This window comes from Symphalangus syndactylus, chromosome 10, assembly GCF_028878055.3.
Source record: "Symphalangus syndactylus isolate Jambi chromosome 10, NHGRI_mSymSyn1-v2.1_pri, whole genome shotgun sequence".
NCBI classification, from domain to species: Eukaryota; Metazoa; Chordata; class Mammalia; order Primates; family Hylobatidae; genus Symphalangus; species Symphalangus syndactylus.
Genome location: NC_072432.2, coordinates 72,243,832 through 72,262,841, shown reverse-complemented (window position 1 = coordinate 72,262,841; position 19,010 = coordinate 72,243,832). Strand labels below are relative to the sequence as shown.

At 33.5% G+C, this 19,010-nt stretch overlaps 1 protein-coding gene across 3 annotated transcripts in view; it reads right to left on the bottom strand.

Annotated features, from left to right (window-relative positions):
• UBA6 (ubiquitin like modifier activating enzyme 6) overlaps positions 1–19,010 on the bottom strand; it is a 109,001-nt gene that overhangs the window by 24,125 nt on the left and 65,866 nt on the right. For 2 of the 3 annotated variants that reach the window (XM_063611204.1, XM_063611205.1), the window contains exons 21-33: positions 18,580–18,669; positions 18,394–18,474; positions 17,499–17,627; positions 16,007–16,058; positions 15,858–15,921; positions 14,614–14,683; positions 13,358–13,429; positions 10,649–10,766; positions 9,269–9,462; positions 8,408–8,535; positions 7,417–7,504; positions 7,113–7,207; positions 3,302–3,404 (exon numbers count right to left, since the gene is read on the bottom strand). In XM_063611204.1, coding sequence (XP_063467274.1) covers positions 3,302–3,404; positions 7,113–7,207; positions 7,417–7,504; positions 8,408–8,535; positions 9,269–9,462; positions 10,649–10,766; positions 13,358–13,429; positions 14,614–14,683; positions 15,858–15,921; positions 16,007–16,058; positions 17,499–17,627; positions 18,394–18,474; positions 18,580–18,669 — 1,284 coding nt within the window. Of the gene's footprint in view, positions 1–1,063; positions 3,405–7,112; positions 7,208–7,416; positions 7,505–8,407; positions 8,536–9,268; positions 9,463–10,648; positions 10,767–13,357; positions 13,430–14,613; positions 14,684–15,857; positions 15,922–16,006; positions 16,059–17,498; positions 17,628–18,393; positions 18,475–18,579; positions 18,670–19,010 lie in introns of those variants that run through there. The other variant, XM_055297452.2, reaches the window with a different exon arrangement.

Genomic DNA, 19,010 nt, shown 5'->3' with positions numbered 1-19,010 from the left:
GAACAAAAGCAGCAGCTACAAAAGAATGTGTGATTTTAAATAAAACTCAAAAACAAGCAAACTGTATTGTTTAAGTTTACACACATAGGTGGTAACACTATAAAAACAAAGAGACAATTATCATAAAAGGTAGGATAGTGGTAATTACCAAAGGGTATGTGGCAGGGAGCTGGTTGTGACTGGGAAGGAACTACATGGGTAATTTCTGAACTGCTGTCAAAATATTCTATTAAGCTGAGTGCTAGTTATATAGTTGCTTTGAAATTATTCCTTGGACCGCATATTTATATTTTATGTACTTTTAAATATATATGTATTTTTGAATATATATTTCTCAATAAAAAAACGAAGTTATGACAGAGCAAAATGAACACATATTATCAATGGATACTTAGCTCTGATCCTCAAGGGCTCAACTCTCTGATTTTTTTTCAGAGAAAGCATTCAGATTCTAAGTTTTTGAATCTATGAAAAGTAAAATTGCTAAATCCATACACAGTGATTATATAAAATTAGATATTTGCAATCACAATGAATATTCATTATAGTGGAAAGATTTAGGTCACGAGTTTTTTTTTTCCCCTAAAAATTTCAAAAGAACAATTTTCTGTCTTCATTTTACTAATTACAAAATAAACATAGCTGCTTTTTTAATGTTCCATAAATGTCACCAGAGTGTGACATAGTAGATTAACAAATAAAGATACACATTTATTTCCATGTCCTACCTTTGGGACAATTTATGAGGAACTTACAGACAAGTAATAGAACTGCTTTGAACTCTGAAAAGAAATGGACTTTACAAATCCCTAACCAGTAGTATGAGATTTACCAGATCCTTTAGGTTTACATGGTCACGACTATTTCTCTCCAACTGTTTTAAAATAATTTCCTGGAGCCATTTGAGGACATTTGAGGTAGTGTCCTTCCACACCTAATAACTGCTGTATCTCCATGATTGCAAACTTGAAAATTAGGAAACACCAAAGCAACATTACTCACAAAATAAATAGCAAAATCAGAATCTCTGGGGTCAACTTATGAAACATGATTTACAAAGATATTCTTACATTTCTTAATTTATTTTTAATAAGTAAAAAATTACTCATTGAAGCTGTACAAAAATCAAATCATTAATTTTTGCACCTGGTATTTCAGTCATCAACAGTTATCTCATGGTACAGAAATAAAATAATGGGAATTATCATTAACTTCACCCTGGCTTTCTAGCTTAGTAGAACCAAACAGAAGAAATTATGGCAATAACCATTAACTACAGAAAAAAAAAATGGAAAAATGGTTGCAGGTTTAATCACAAAATGAACTTAATTTTTGTTGGTTTTATCTAATAAAACACTAATATCTATAAATATGAACTGACAGCATCGTTCTAAATTTACTTCTGAAGAGATGTCGAGACTTCAATAAAATATAAGCAAGTTACTGGATCATATCTACGGATTGCTGAATGACTACCTGAAAAATATCAGTTACTTTCAAAGAACACAAAACAAAGCGAACGTGGAAAAACGCCTTCTTTGCAAAAGTCCTTTTTTTGTCCTATCCTCTAAAATTCCAAGCCACAAAGCCTTGAAATTCCTGGATTCTGTTCTAAGTAACCTTAATTTTAAATATAATACTTGGGATATGCACAATGGGAAAGGGTAGGATATGTGAACAAAATTTAATTTCTTTTTTCCAAAGGTAGTCATTTTCTTTAAATTCATCCTATCCACTTTTGCCCACTTCCCTATGTACAGATTATCCTTTAACCATACAGATTCACTCTCCACTTCCACATACATGTTCCCCACTTGATGGTACTTTTACAAAAGAGGGAAACCATACAGCTGGTTGATAGAGTAATTTAAACTATTTGTAAATGAAATAAAAAGAAAGTAGGTATAATACATAGTGTAAAAAGATACCAAATTGGAGTAATACTGATGTTAATCTAGTTTTTTATTTAACGAAGTACCTACTAACGGTCTGAGCAGGAGAGCAGAAGGAAAGGAGCTAGAAGGAAATGACTTCCTATGGTTAAAAAAAAGCCAATTGCTTCAGAATGCATCATAGTCTTAGTAATAAAAGAATCATTTACTATTTTCACTGAGTTTACAGTGTTGGGTACTACTGTTTATATCATTTTAATGAAAGTACTTATAAAAACATCTGCAATAGTTCATATCAGAAAACAGAAAGTTTCTCGCAATAAAGATCTTAAAAAATAAATTTTTATCTTCATTAACTCCCTTTCTGGGAATGGGAATGAAATAACATGCTTCTCTTTAAACAAAACAAAACAAAACAAAAAAAAAACAAAATTTAATACCCTAATTAGGTTTCTGGAAAAAAAAAAAGACTACCCTAGCAATAATTTTTAACATTCTACTTTTCATCTATTTCTAAAGACACTCCCTTTACAAAATCTTTTAGTTTTACATATTAGGACAATCAAGTTTAGAGTCTCGCATAAATAAAATAGCCACATTAGAAGGCATACTGAAGAATCAAATGGTTAGCCACATTTGTCTGTTCACATTCACGGATTCTCTAAGAGCATTGTGAGAGTCCATATAATACTGTTCATGTTTAGTCTAAGTTAATATGTCTCATCTGACCTACTGCTCCTACAACACTGATGCTATCAACAAAAATCCTGATTTTGGGGACATAATGATATAACAAACTCTGGTTAAACCAGCAGAGGTAATAGGACAGTAAACTGTAACTGCACAATTTAAAATGTCCACCCTTCGTCCACCACTATCATACTTCTTCCCAGTGGTATTAAATTCTCAAAGCCAAATCATATGAGAGGTGCAGGATGCCAAACACTATTTGCATAGAAAATCAGTCTTCAAGACTAAACAAAAAAGAAATTCATAAAATAAAATTAAACTTTTTGGATAGTTGCATTCATTGCTTTCAATTTCTTCATCCATATCTGTTCTGGTCATACCTATTTTTTCCTTCTTTTTATCCAGAGAGATTAATACACAGATTAATATACAAAACTTTTGTAAATGGCATTCCAGTTCAAAGTTACTTGTGATCATAGCCACGTGTGAACCGTTAGACAAGTGTATACTATGCCCCAAAATGTTTTATAATTCTTCAGTGCAGTTTCTTACTGATGTTTCCCTTAAAATTAAGGCTTAATGAAAGAGAAATCCATAGTATTATGAGCTGATTTTCTTTAGCTTCTGAATTAAGTGCACTCTTTCCAAAATCGAGTGGTCCTGGAGTAACGTTAAGACAACTTGTATTAATCAGTATCATGACTGAAATAGTATCTTACGGGAGGTCCAGGCAAATCTTCATCTCCATCAATGTCTGGAGCAAATGACACAGTGAGATCCACATATTTCTTTTCAGTAGAAGGTTTTACAAGTTTATGCATTCTGAGAAAAATAAGCAAGAATGAATACTTCGGTAAATTCTATAAAATGAAAAAATGATTTGCTGACTAATGCCATCCAGAGAACCTGGACTGGTATCTAGACTTTAACATCTAATAATAATCTGCTTTCATATATTCATTTTTCTGTACAGAAAGGTCTGAACTCATTTATACTCAAGACACTCATTTACCTACCAGTGAATAAATTTGGACACACTGGTCATGATAAAGAATACAAACCATTTATTAAAAGACAAAAAAAGGCTCAGTGTGGTGGCTCACGCCTGTAATCCCAGCACTTTGGGAGGCTGAGGCAGGCAGATCACCTCAGGTCAGGAGTTTGAGACCAGCTTGGCCCACATGGCAAAACCCCATTTCTACTAAAAATACAAAAACGAGACAGGAACAGTGGCACATGCCTGCAATCCCAGGTACTCGGGAGGCTGAGGCAAGAGAAGTGCCTGAACCTGGGAGACAGAGGTTGCAACGATTTTAAAAAATTAATTCTCCTCCTAAACTTCCTCTTAAGTTTGGAGGCATCATAAATTCAAGCATTTCTCTGTAAACAGTAAAAAAGCAAGCTAGAATTTATACCTTAAAATGGAAGCTAGAAATACAAAGTAAAAGACATTCTTAGCTTTCTCCCTTATGTCCAATCTTCATCCTATTTACTGAAAAATCACTCTGCTATAGCCACTACTGCCTTAAATGAAGTCATCATCTACACACCCCTTAGATAATTGTATTGGCTTCTAGCTAGCTTTCTCTGGTCTCTTTTCTACTTCCAATCTACACTGCTCCTAGAATGCTCTTAAAATATAAATTTGATGTATTCTCCTGCCTAATAATGTTATTTATTATACACTGTGTACCTACTTCATGCCAGGCTCTGAACTATGTAATCGATTTAATCCTCAGTAGCTCTTTCCATTTCACAAAGATATTTTGTCCCGTACATAAACTTTTCATTCTTTCCACCATTCATGATCATCACCTCATACTTGAGTCATTCCAAAAAAAAAAGTGAATTCTAAATTCCCAAATTCAGAATTCAGTAAGAATTCTAAATACTACTCTTAATTTATCCAAAAAATACTTAGGTATCCTAATGAAAATCAATATAAGGCAAATTAATGCCTTAGCTAATGTAACAGTAGTTTTACTTTTGTATGTATGCTCTTTTTAGCTGCAAAGACTGTTGCTTTTGCCTGGAATAATCCTTCTTCAAAGGTAGCTCAAATGAAATCTACCCTGAACTAGAGGTCTGAGTTAGCACAATACTCTGTAAAAATTTTCATTATCACAGTTATTCAATTATACTTTAATGATTAACATGACCAGAGGTGAGACCTAGCCAGGTCACTGTCTCAAGAGTTACAAGCAGAGGAAACAACTAAAGCAAAGGTCCCACAATGGAGCATCATTAGAGTGAGTATTCAAGGACAAATAAGTAGGCCAGTGTAGCTGGAGTATTGTGAGGGCAAAGTAGGGAAGGAACTTAGAAGGATAACTAGGAATCAGTTTCCTTTAATAGACTGTGAACTGCTTGAGGGCAGGGCTTGATGACCATGTATGACAAGAAAATATTAACAGGACTAACATTTATGGAATACTTCGTACATGCCATTACACTATTAGCCCTTACTATTATTTCAGCGCTCAACTATGGGCACAGTTATCCCTATTTGTGGATTTGTAGCTTTTTGAAACTAAGTTTCAAAAGCTACTCAAGGTAACAAAACTAAGCAGCTGAGCAAGAATGTGCACCCAGGTCTTTCTAAAGCCAACCTCATGCTATTAATCATAATCCCACTGACTGACTTAATGTGTTCAGTACTTAACAGGTACTAAATAAATACTCGCTAAAAAGCCAATGTAATAAAATGAAAAATATTATCATACTGGAGGTTTCAAATATTGGCCAAATCTTAAAAGCATTTTTAAATAACTTGCCGCAAATTTTAAACTCCACTAGTCAATACGCTTTATGACCACATACAGTCCACTGCAGCATAAAATAAAGGAATTCTAAACACTACTCTTGCTTTATCCAAAAGATACTGAGGGGTCCTAATGAAAAATAATATAAGGCAAACTAATGCCTTAGCTAATAAAATAGTAGTTTTACTTTTTAAGGTATAGATAATTCAGACTGGATCATAATTTAAGAATGATTAACCTCAACTGATTATCATAGTGAAAGCCAATAGATAACGTTAAACACAACCATCATGCAGAGATTCGTTCACTCATCTGACAAATATTTGTTGATAACCTTTTGTTTGCCAGGTATTGATCTAAGTGCTTGAGATACAACAGTGACAAGATCAAATAAAGATTCCCACCCTTGTGAAATATATGTTCTAGTAGCAGGTAAATAGCTAATATACAGTACGTGGGCCGGGTGCGGTGGCTCACGCCTGTAATCCCAGCACTTTGGGAGGCTGAGGCAGGAGAAATCACCTTAGGTTAGGAGTTCAAGACCAGCCTGGCCAACACGGTGAAATCCATCTCTACTAAAAATACAAAAATTAGCCAGGTGTGGTGTTGAGTGCCTGTCATCCCAGCTATACTCGGAAGGCTGAGGCAGGAGAATCGCTTGAACTCAGGAGGCAGAGGTTGCAGTGAGCTGAGATTGCGCCACTGCAGTCCAGCCTAGGCGACACAGTGAGACTCCGTCTCAAAAACAAAAACAAACAATAAATATAAGCAAAAGACACAGCAGTACAGCAGTCATAGGACAGTAGTAAGTGCTCTGAAAAAAAGAAAAAGTAGAGAAGAAATAAAGGGGACTAGGCATACTAGACTGGGGCTGGGGACAGGTTGCAGTATTAAATGAGGCCTCTTTAGGAAGTGCAAAGACCAGGGGTGAGACTTGGCCAGGTCACTGTCTCAGAGTTACAAGCAGAGGGAACAACTAAAGCAAAGGTCCCACGCTGGAGCATGATTAGAGTGAGTATTCAAGGACAAATAAGGAGGAGGCCAGTGTAGCTGGAATATTCAGGGGAAAGGAAGGAAGGAACTTAGAAGGATAACTAGGAATCATTTAGAGCCTTGCAGACCACTATAAAGACTTTTGCTTTCTTTGGGTCTTTCTTCCTTTCAGTCTCTGCTCAAATTCCACCTTAACAGGTGAGACTATGATAGGCAAAGGGAAAACCTAGACTACTCAGTGTAATATAGCAACTCAACACCCCCAACTCCCCATATTTCCTTTTCCCTTTATTCTTCTTTAATTTCTCCATAATACTTAATACCACCTAACATACTTGCCTTATTGTTATGCAAACTTCTTAAGTAGGAAAGAACTTTGGTTTGCTAACTGCTATCTCCCTAATGACTAGAATAGTACCTGGCACACAGCTGGCACCTTAAACAATAATTTGTTGAATAAATGAATAAAAATAGTGATTTGGCAGTTTGATTCCTCATAAGCCTGGTCATTAAGTGTTTCAACATAAGAGATGGATCCACTTTTACTTAAGTGTACTGCCCAAATCAGGTTTCTAAACCTATTAACTGAAGAGCTGAATCTCTAGAGAGGTAGCCTGTTGGCCTTCACCTGGCAGATTCACTGTCTTTATTAATGTCATTAGACAAGACTAATGCTTTTATCTGAATTATAGTAACCTCTATATTTAATTTTTTAGTGTGCATCAACTTATATTTAAATTCTTGTTAATCGCTGCATATAACGTTGAATACTTACGTTAACTTCAATCTTTTTGCATGACCAGGCATTACAGGAACATAAAGCATTTTGACTCCCTGTACCACCATTGTTGGCTCAATTCCATACTTCTCCTAAAAGTGAATATCCAAAAAAGGAACAATGAAAGCTTCACTCAAACATAAAATGCTTATTTAACATTGTTCGTAAACAATGTTTTATGACCAGTAAAAAAAGCAAATTCATGCTAAATAATTATAACTTCCAATAAAATTATAAATAAAAACAAAACAGAAACCAGACATAAAGCCACTAATGAACTAAATGAATAAAAGTATCTCACTTTGACAGCATTTATGAAATCCAAGAGGGTGAAATCTTCTTTTCCATGTACTGTCCATCGATCCCAAATTGTAAATGATATTCCATTTCTGTTACAAAAAAATATTCAGGACAGAAACATTGAAATTTTCTTCCTTTTAGTGATGACACACACACACAAAAACCCACTTCCAGAAGTCCATTATTTGTGATCTGGCTAGAAATTAACGTGGGGAAATAAAGGATAATAGATCTTCTAAAATATTCCGTAATCTTATTTCCTCATCACATCATATAGATAACCACTTTTAATCAGTACCTTGCTGATCCTTCCAGCGTATTATTATAAATCAGTATGTTTTAGCAAGACAGTGTTGTCTCTCTCTTTTTAAAATGGGTTTCACTGTGTGGATGTTCCAGTCCCCTGTTACTGGACACTTCGGTTATTCTCATCATTGGCTATGATAGATAATGCCAGAATAATTATCTTGCAAATATATAGTTTGAGACTTGTGCAAATGTATCTGAAATATAGTGCTATATATCCCTTATTGTGGATTATAGTATTTTGTACACTCATTAGTAATGTATGAGAGTGCCTGCTTTCTCACACCCTTGCTAAGATAGTTTTTCAAGTTTTTGGTTGTTGCCAATCTGAAAACTAAAAAAAGTACAGGCCCAGGAATTGTTCTGCTTTGTCTCAAGCTTGTGGAATTCTTCTAAATCTCATGACCTACAGTCAGACACCAGGGTACCTTCTAATTCATCTGGCAGACACAGATGAAACCATAATGCCAAATAACGTGGCAGATGCACTGTTGTAAGGGTTCTTTGGCTACTTTAGTCAGAAATATTTAATGAAGATGAGGTTTGAGCTGATCTTGAAGTGATGGCAAAAACTTACACATACACAAAGAGGAAAAAAAGAGGTGAAGCTAGTATCTTTCCCTTTTAAAAGGTAAAATATTTTATTTCATTCTCATTATACAAGAGAAATAGATCTTCATACATACCTGATTTTAGTTTTCCTTACTTCAGATGTCTCTGTAAATACTACAATTGGAATGGCTAAGTTAAGAAAACAATTTTTGTAAGCTTCAAATGGATAGCCACCAGTTATTTTGATCATCTCCAAGGCAACCTAGATAAAAGAAGGTGATCTGATAATATAAACAGCCTAAAACTATCTGTGATTTTAATTGGATCTATTCAATTTTCACAAGTTTTCAAGCATTTCTCTGTGGATAGTAAAAGCAGCTATGGGACTAGAGTAATGTAAATTTCTTATTATAGGTCTCTATACTTTTAGTATATTTTATACTTTCAAACTTTCAACCTACTCTATACATGTTAACAGTTATTTAAAAAAATATTAATTCAACCATATGGTCTCCCTACTTTGAAAGCACGTGTTAGAACTCAAAAAATACAACAGTCTAAAATCACTTAATACAGGGGTAAATACATAGCTTCATAGATAATTACATAGCGTAATGATGTAATATGGTATAATAACTAGGGCCGCACTTAAAGATTCCGAATCATTATGAATAAAGATTAGGGAAGTTCATTTTATTCAAGAAAAACAGAGTACCTGCTTTGTATGAAAGATGTAAAGATCAGTGAAAAGATTACTGCCTATAAGAAAAATCATAATCTATCTTGAGCTTATTTATTTTAAAAATGTATATTTATGTAAAACTTCAAAATACAGATGACTGCATTTTCAGAAAATATTTTGAAATTTTAAATTATGCGATCCAATATTTATCTTTCCCCTCTAACATCTCTGAGTGACTGGGTTGGTATGACAGGGAAGTCAGGGAAGAGGCAATGAAAAAGGAGCATTTTTATTCAAGGAATAATAAACTTACCAAGCCAGAAACTGTCGCAGTGGTTGTTGCTATAGCAGGTATAATGTTACCAGCTATGCGCTTTGTTTTGAAACGGTCAGCTGGTTCAATGCTGTACATTTGGGCACGAAGATTTGATGCAGCTGTGATGAAATCTATGTGTCCATTATGATCATCATCTTTTTCAAATGAAAGCGCTACCATCTGAAGGTCACCTGATTACACCAACCAGAAAAACAAAGTTCCATAGCAAGCAGTAAAGATTTTACTAGGTAAAAAGCAATGTGGGTTTACTAACTTTTAAAGATTCCTTTTTATATTTTTTAATGACTGACAAACATAAGAAAAATCCAGGCAACTAATGTTATTGAAGGCCATGAAAACAGCTTTTCCCATGATTAAAGAGAGCCAATTTTTTTTAATTAAAAAAAAAAAGAAAATGATGGTTTTAATGCCACTAGAGACATTTCTGTATTTAAAAAAACTTTTTAATAAATAGCAAAATAAGAAAGTTGTGTACTGCACATCTGCTATCAAGTGGTTTACAATAAAAAAGCCAACATTAGGTATAGTTCAAAAATTTATTCCATAAATCCTACTCTGAAACATTTTCCCTCTGGTAACTAAGAATAGGGTCAGTTGGTCAAATTAAAATAAGTAATTTCTGAAATCTTTGTAGACCACTGGTTCCCAAGATCCTTCTAATTATTGTTTTTCTGGCTTATTTTTCCTGAAATTCTTTGGTCCATGCTTAAAATCTCAAAAGTTTGGGAACCACTGATTTATAAAACTAAAAGACAGTGAGCAGGTCAAAACAGATGAGTGGATGGCTGTTTTTAAGGAATTAAAAATTCAGTTTCCCTATATTTTTATATTTAAGTCCATCTAGCAAGGAAGTATATATAGGTCATTCTGTATTCCCTGTCAGTAATTATGAACCTAATTACTAATTATGAACCTAATTACTAAAGACTAAGAACCTAAGAATAGTTCTGTTTATAGTTCTTTATCCTAAAGTGATTTAAATGGGTCTGTCCAAAGATTAGTTTCCAAAGGACCCCATTAAACTGAATTTTTAATTTCTTAAAAACAGAGCTATTCATTCATGGTTTTAAACCTGCTCACCATCTAAAGAACTAAAACAATCAGAAAAACAACAACAAAGCAGTTAATGTGATTTGGAGAACTAGACTTCAATCTTTGAGAGTAGGGCAATAGTGGGGAAAATGATGAATTTAGTCACAGTTAAAGATGAACACTGACTTTAAATGATCATGAAATCAATCAATATTATCATTATTACTATTGTTGTGATTGAATTCCACAAATTCTTAGGTGTAGAGCTTGGTGAAAATAAAAATTCACCCAGTTCAAAACATTTTTATAAAGATTTTCCCTTACTTTTGGTGGCTTCATTAGATAAAATAGCCTTTTCTAGTTGGAAAATCGCATTCCTCTCATCTTCACTGCTAATAGGAACATGGTTCGGTTTCCTTGCAGTTTCATCTGTTTGAACAACCTTTGAATATATGAATATATTTTTATTAATGTTATCATTTCCTGCATCTAAGTTTGGTTACCATTTAACTATTTTATCAAATTACAAAGAGAAAATATTTTCTCTACATATTTTCATCAGATTATTAATCATTGGTCCAATGTATTTTATACGTTCCTTTAGAAGGTATTATTATGTTATTCATGTATGTATTTTATCATCTATCTTCTTGCACAGGCATGTAAGCTCTTTAACAACAGGGATCTTTATGTATCTTGTTCACCGACAGAACTCCAATATATCTGATTTTTCATACCCACAATGATATAGTGGGCATAAAAAATATTTACTGAGTAGCTCAGACAATCTAAGTCCATACTGACCTTTTTTAAAATTCCACACTAGAATAAAATTAGTAGTAATCAACAGTTTGTGATTCTGACAAATCTACATTAAACGCATGTTGCATTGCTCTAACTAGTACAGAGCTGCTTCACATCAAAGAAACTAAAGCAATCCATAAAATATATAATATGACCATCCTTTAAATATTTACTGACTGCTGATAAGTTTTTTCCTTAAGAATATGTCTTCTTTCATATAGAAAGTTTGGCAGGATTAAGGGAGTACATACCACAAGTAATTTAACCTTAAGAAATTACTTATCAGATATTCTATGAGGGCACGGAAATTAATATTCTCAAACCAAGAAATCAGCTTCATTATCATGAAGTAATATTTATTTAAAAATATACTCAAATCATCGTTTTACAAATTAAACATTATTACAAAAAATTAGGAAATATTAAGGAGTCCAGGAAGGAGAAACTTTTGTCTGAATGGCTAGCTGGTATTTTTGGCTGTGACATCTGTAACCAGTAGTACCATACCTGAAACTCTGGTGTGAGCTCCTTTAGGGAGTTGTGAAAAAGCCCACAGTTCATGTTAAAACTGTAGTTAAATTGCTCAGGAGAATTTATGACCCTCAGACTTTAATACAGATAGAAGCAATGCAAGCCAGAAAACATACTGAAGCAAGAGCAATAACGGAAAGTAAAGGTAAAGCATTTTTCCTGGGCTTCTCTCTAGTTTTGCCCTTGGAAACATGGGCTGGGAACCTTCTTTGGGATTTCTGTTTATCCTCACCCTATTTTTATTCTTTATAGGCTATAAGTCATAAACATTGTGTTCTGCAAATCCATCTACCTGGGCAAAATCAACTGCCCTACAAGTCTTTTTTTTTTTTTCTTTTCCCTAAAATAAAAACGCAGAATGAAAGACTGCACACGTCACTTCTTTCTTGCATTTTGCAGGGAGGTGGTCATTACTCCACCTGTTCTGGTATAGCTAAATTTTGTAGATGATTTTTAGAGAACATACAAGAAAGGCATATATTGAACATGTAAAAAAGAAAAAAAAGTTTTCAAACTTTTCTATTTACATTGCCTAAATTTCATGTTCCATCTTTACTAATACTCCCTATTGCTTTTCTTTTTTTTTTCAATGTATTTGCCTGGCAAAATCCCAACCCTAGTTATATCCAGTTTTCCATCCATTATACAGTATAATACCACCCAAGCAGCTAAATTCTGGCTGGAGAAAAGATCATTACCCTTTCTCCAGCCACATTTAGTAGGATACATTAAGCAGATTAACATTAAGTGGATCTTCAGTATTGTCTTGCGCTTTACTACATCTTGTAGTTAAGTGACTCTTCCACTCCACTGGACAATTATTTCATACCTTCTTTTCTTTGCTCTTACTTCCTTTATCTTCTTATCCCCTTCACTCTGAGCTACTAAGCTAGCTTCTTATTTCAACCAAGAAAATAGTCTTTATTTATCATAGCCCCAACTATCTCTGTAATTTCCTCATTTACGACTCTCCCCCGTGTATATTCTCTTCTAGATGAGTCCTGACCTTAAAAGCTTTTCAAGGCCTTTCTCTGCACTTATTTCTGCTGCCTACATTGCTCTTTCACTATTCCTTCACTTCCTTCAGGTTTCTGCTCAAACGTTACTGTTATCAAAGAAGCTTTCCTCACTTCCATCCCATATAAAATTATACCAGCTCCATCGCTCTTTCTTTTTCCCTGTTGTATTTTTCCTTCTTAGCACTTTTACTCACACTGCAATATTATGTACTTATTAGCATTTTTGTTTATAGTCCCTCTCCGCCCAAAATACATTGGTCCAATGTATTTTATACGTTCCTTCAGAAGGTATTATTATGTTATTCATGCATGTATTTTATCATCTATCTTCTCACACAGGCACGTAAGCTCTATAACAACAGGGATCTTTATGTATCTTGTTCACTGACAGAACTCCAATATATCTAATTTTTAATCCCACAATGATATAGTGGGCATAAAAAATATTTACTGAGTAGCTCATACAATCTGAGTCTATACTGATCTTTTTTAAAATTCCACCCTAGAATAAAATTAGTATTAATCAACAGTTTGTGATTCTGACAAATCTACTTTAAACTCGAGTTGCACTGACAAGAGCAAGAACAGTTCATTGTGATATTCTCCAGGTTTAGAATGGGACTTGATACAAGCCCAAATTCCCAAACTATTTGCTGAACGAATGAATTTTTAAACGTACCTTATTGGAAGGCTTGAATTCCTGAATCTTTACTTCTGAAAGAATATTCAAGAGGGCATCTGCTGATAAGTCCTGTTTTTAAAAAAGTAATTTTACCAACAAACATATTCTTCTACTTCTAAATTCTAAAGCTAAAAATATCCTACAAAAGGCCCTTAATCATATTACAATATGTGAATACTTCATTATCTGAATATGTAGACATCCATTTGAGACATTTATCTTTATTCCAATAAAAATATCCCCCCATAAAGGTTATGGGGGAGGAGAGGGTAAGGGGCAAAAAAGTACTTATTAGTCAACAAACTTGAAATTTTAGTCCTTCTGCAAATGTTTTAAAAGGCAGTTTTAGGAAGGAGGGAAATATTTAAATGGTTAAAGGTGAACTTAGACTAATTTAAAGCTATGGGTTGCATTTACATCTGTCATTGAGAAGCTGCTTGGCAAAAGCTGAGACATAGTACTTTTGAGGTCAATTACCACACTCACCACTAAATTACCACGGATGTTCCCAAAAAGAGTATCAGACTGAATGCCACTATTTTTACCAGACAAATATTTACAGTTTACTTGTATGAATTCCAAAAAGGATTGATCTAAAACAGATATTATCTGAATCCAAAACAGCCAGTGTTAATTATGGGATCTGATTCATATTTCTCTGTTTAGCCCACCTAAAAGTACAGCAATTTACTTAGCTAGAATATGCATTTGTGAAGAAAAGAGACGCCTCTCAAATAAAACCGTATTAGGCTCTTTAGATGTTAGTCAACGAAGATGATGTTTAAGAGAATGAGTATGATGCTAAAGTAAGAAATGTCAATATAAGGCAGCATTTTCAGATTTCCTGAAAAGCACATAAATTATCACAAAATAAATCAAACAAATGTTAACAAAGAAAATCTCTATGCAGTATTTCAAAATTGTGATGAAATAGTTTGCTGTGGCTTTTTAGAATAACTAGGATAACTGAAGCTGATAAGCAGGTTATAAATATTCTTAAAGTTAAACTGCTTTTAACAAATAATGCTGTTTCACTGCTTCAATTCAGAAAGAAAAATCCAACTTCTACTTGGCAATACTGCAATGAGCTTTTAGCTTCCATTATGTTAGTATGGGTAAAAATACAATAAAAATTCTACATCAAAACGAATGATTCTTATAACAAACAAACATGTTTTGATGCAATTAGTGCATCAGTCATCTAATTCTAATTTGGTTTTGCATCACTTGCTAAGGTTTAAAGAATATCTTACCTCTTCTGTAAATGGAATACAATATACTGTAGCATATAGTTTTGCAGCATTCTGAAGGAAACTGAGGTGCCTTTTGAAATTAAAAAATAAAACAAAATTTGAATGCACAGTTTTAAAGACGATATTTAACTCATTATGAACTATAGCCTTTAAATGTAGTTTGAAGAAATATAACCACAGAATTATTATTTCAGGATTTTTTTTTTAAGTTAGACAAAAATATTCTGGTCTACACCAAAACACTACAGAAGTTATAAAAGACAAAACATCAAACAGTTATTCTTGAAAACACTTAACATTCAGGTAGTGATCATGACTACCTTGGGAAGAGGAGTGAGTGGACAGAACCAGAAAACTCAGACCAGTGAACAATAATTCATCTTAAATCATAAGAAATATTATACATTTGGTCTTAATGAGTATATATCAAGTTCAAACTAAGTAAATATGTTTATTTAAAAACAAAAAAAGAAAGTCTTATAGAAGAAGCAGTCCAGCATAAGGTGACTGGAAGCCTAAAACAACCACCAGATGAGAAAATTAAGCATAAAGTTATCCGCTGAAAGGAAAGTTAGTGAACGTGAGCTAAGTGTTTAAAAAAATATATACATAAGGTGGGGTGTGGTGGCATGCACCTGTAATCCCAGCTACTTGGGAAGCTGAGGTGGGAGGATTGCTTGAGCCTAGCAGTTCAAGACCAGGCTGGGCCACATATGTGAGACCTCGTCTCTTTAAAAAAATTTAAAAAAAATAAAAAAAATAGAAAAAATATACATACACACACAAACGTGAATCTAATGTGTATCTAACATAGTGTTTCCAGGTATTCACACAAAGACCGACTCCTCTGAAAATAATTTGAGATTTAGGGAGTTATTCAGTAGTAATTATTTTTCCCTCCATATAACTGAAGATTCTTATATTTGATTTCGTTAAATGTAAAAACACTTTGTCATTTTACTAATTTATGGATAAAGTAAAAAAGGTGATTTTGGTTTGAACTTAGATATTTATTATAAATAATGAGGTTATTTACCATGTAAATGAATGGATTCACATTTGTGTGGGAAGGGTTGTGGCTGGCTTTCTTGGTCAGAATGACTTGTTAACTCTTAAATGAACAGGGATGAAATAATTTAACATTAAAGAGCCTAAGGTTTTCACTCTGCAATGTACAGTTAAGGAATTTACAGTAAAGAAATATATAATGAAGGATATATATAAAACTAAATATAAATACTTACAAAGGTTCATTTAAATCAAATTTTATTGGAGAGGGTGGCCTCTTTGGTGACTGCCAAAACAAACCTGGCAAAAAGATACAAATATTATTTTCAATGTATGTAGCCAGTAATAAATGTCATTAAAATTTATTCTCAACATTTATACTTACTGCCATCTTTTAATCGTATGTCCAGAGGGAAACAGTGAAGAAGCTGAAGAGCCTAAAGAAAAAAAATGAATTAAAGACACCCACTACTTAATATTATCCGAGGAAAAATTAAAAAATAAAATGAAATTTAAAAATGTGTGTAGTAAATACATGCACATGCTTCAAAAATCAAAACACATTAAAAGATACACAGTGAAGTCTCCCTACCACCCTTGTATTCCATCTGTCCATTCTCCCGTCAATGTCCCTCATAAATGAAAAATCCAAAATATCATTTTCTATCACTATTTGTAGGTTTATTGGGAGGTGGTATCTATAGCAAACAAATGTAGATTACTTCACTCCTTTTTATATAAATGGTGGCATATTTTACATGTCATTCTGTTCTTTGTAAAGACCTAACACTTAAATAACAAAATCAGAAAAAACACACAGTACTTTGTATTTTTGAAATGATACATGTTTGAGATTTGCTTCAAAATCACCTGGGGGAAGGTAAGAATGAATGGGAATGGTGATGAAACAAGACTTATCTATGAACTGATAACTGCTAACCCTGGGTGACAGGTAATTGACAATTACACTAGGGTTCATTATACTATTTCCTCTACATTTCTATGGCTGAATATTTTTCATTATAAAAAAAGTTTAAAAAAAATGCACAGAAGAACTAAAGAGCTCCTTAGATTTTTGAAACAGGGGTCATTGATAACCATGTTAAGAACAATTTGAAGAGTAATGAGCAAAGAAGTCAAATTTACTGGGTGAGGAAGTGGTAACATTGAGTAGTACAGACCACTTTTCCAAGAAGTAGAGCTCTGTCGAAAGTAAAAAGACGGAAGAAGTATAAACGAAGTATTTTTTAAGTGGGGTGTGGTGGCGTGCACATGCAGCCTCAGCTACTTAAGGGCTGAGGCAGTGATCACCTGAGCCCAGGAGTTCCAGGCCAGCTTGGAAAACATAGGGAAACCTTGTTTTTTTTTTTTAAAGTTGTTTTTAAGGAAGATGAACTTAAGAGCCTAAAGAGTAGGAAAGACTAAAGAGAATGCAACACACATTCCAGGAACTATATTTAACTGGAGGTAAGAGTAACAGCTAATATTCAGTAATTTTTTATGTGCCAGGCTCTGTTCTAAATGCTTTATGTTACCTCCTTTTATCCTCACCACTACCTTATGTACTAGGTACAAATTTATTATTTCTATTTTATGGATGGGGAAAAAGACGTAAAATGTGATTATCAGATATGGGTGGAAATGGCAAAATCCCAGCAAAATTTCTGACTGAATATCCCTATTTTCTCAGTTTCTTGCTTCTTCTATTCTGAACAAACTTCTTTTAGATTAGCATGTGTTCTCATTTAACTTACTACTAATTTCTGAAAAGCTTGCCAAAAGAAAGAATACACATTTCAGGTCAATGAAATTAATTTGTTAATAACTAAATAAGCCAAGGTCAGACCTTTTCTTAATGTCTCACAATGCATACTTACCTTATGGCTAAAATATTTTTCAAACTTTAATCTTGCTAATTCCACACACTGGGACCAATTTCTAGGTCTTCTGCTAAGTAACTTTATAACTTGAAAACAGCCTTCTAAACTGTGTCCACTCTGTATCTTCTAGAATGGAAGAGAAAAAAAAAATCAACATACTTCCAATTACAAATATATACACATCCCCCACCAAAAGTTAGCCTAAGTTTGAAGTGTCAACTCATGTGTTTTACGCTTTTCCTTTTTCACCTCAAGCTCCTTTTCCCTTCCTTCTTCTTTAACCTTTCTTTTCTTTTCTGTTTAAGAAGGGGAATGGTAAGAGATAGCACACAAAATTTTAACTCTGATTTCTTATCTTACAAGTTATCCTCATATTTTCCTAGCTGTAAGTTCTTAGTACTATAATATATGTACTTACTATAAGTGCTATGAATATTTGATCCTAAAAAGTGGGTCTTGTTAGCATAAGATTAAAAGAAAGTGAGAAAACATCTTTAAAGTTGCCTTCACTGTAAGAGTGATAAGTCTTGGAGATTATTGTTCCCTCATGAAATTTTAAGTAGAACTTACCTCAATTTTTTCTTCCAAAGGGCTTCATAAAAGCCCTTTTATTATTTATAGCCCTTCTATCATAATTATCATATCTTTATTAGCTTGAACCATATGAATTGCTGTTTTGTGAGTCAAACATGGTCAAATATTGACAATTCCATATAGTTCCACCAAACCAAAAGGATAATTTGTGACCTAATTTCAAGATTCTTTATGTATCATTTCACTTTTTATATACAGTCACTCTCTATGGAGGTAAAATAAATCACTTGTAGATGACTTGAAAATAAGATTACACTGACACAGTGTTAAGTTTGTATTAAAATGTACTGATTTTTACCTGTAAGACTTCTTCTGCAGATGAATAGGTTTGCCAAAATTTGTTAAACAATGAAGGTTTGTGGGAAAAGGAACTTTCAAACTGTAACAGAGAAAAGAAAAAAAAATTACAAATAGAAGTCTGTTTAAAGTCAGAAATATCTTCTTTCTCACTTCAAAGAAAATAAATTTAAAAAGGAACTTTTACCTTATCTCTTGCCCACTGTATGGTATGTTCAATAGCAGCTGGAAAGGATTTTAGAGTACAAAATGGTATTTCCTCTTCTGGGGGATCCCGCTAATTTACAAAATATGACAACAGATACTTAAGGAGAAGCAATGACCAATTTTTATTGATTTAATTTAGTTTTGAGCTTTAAGGCTATTAAAAATCCAAAAATAAAATCCAACCAGACATTTTTATATCTTCTCTCTCTTAGGCAATAAGAGAAGTTAATTCTTTTGACATTTAATCTATTTGTTAATAGCTATGTAATGCCAAACATGAATCTTTTTTTTTTTTTTTTTTTGAGACGGAGTCTCGCTCTGTCACCCAGGCTGGAGTGCAGTGGCGCAATCTCGGCTCACTGCAAGCTCCGCCTCCCGGGTTTATGCCATTCTCCTGCCTCAGCCTCTCTG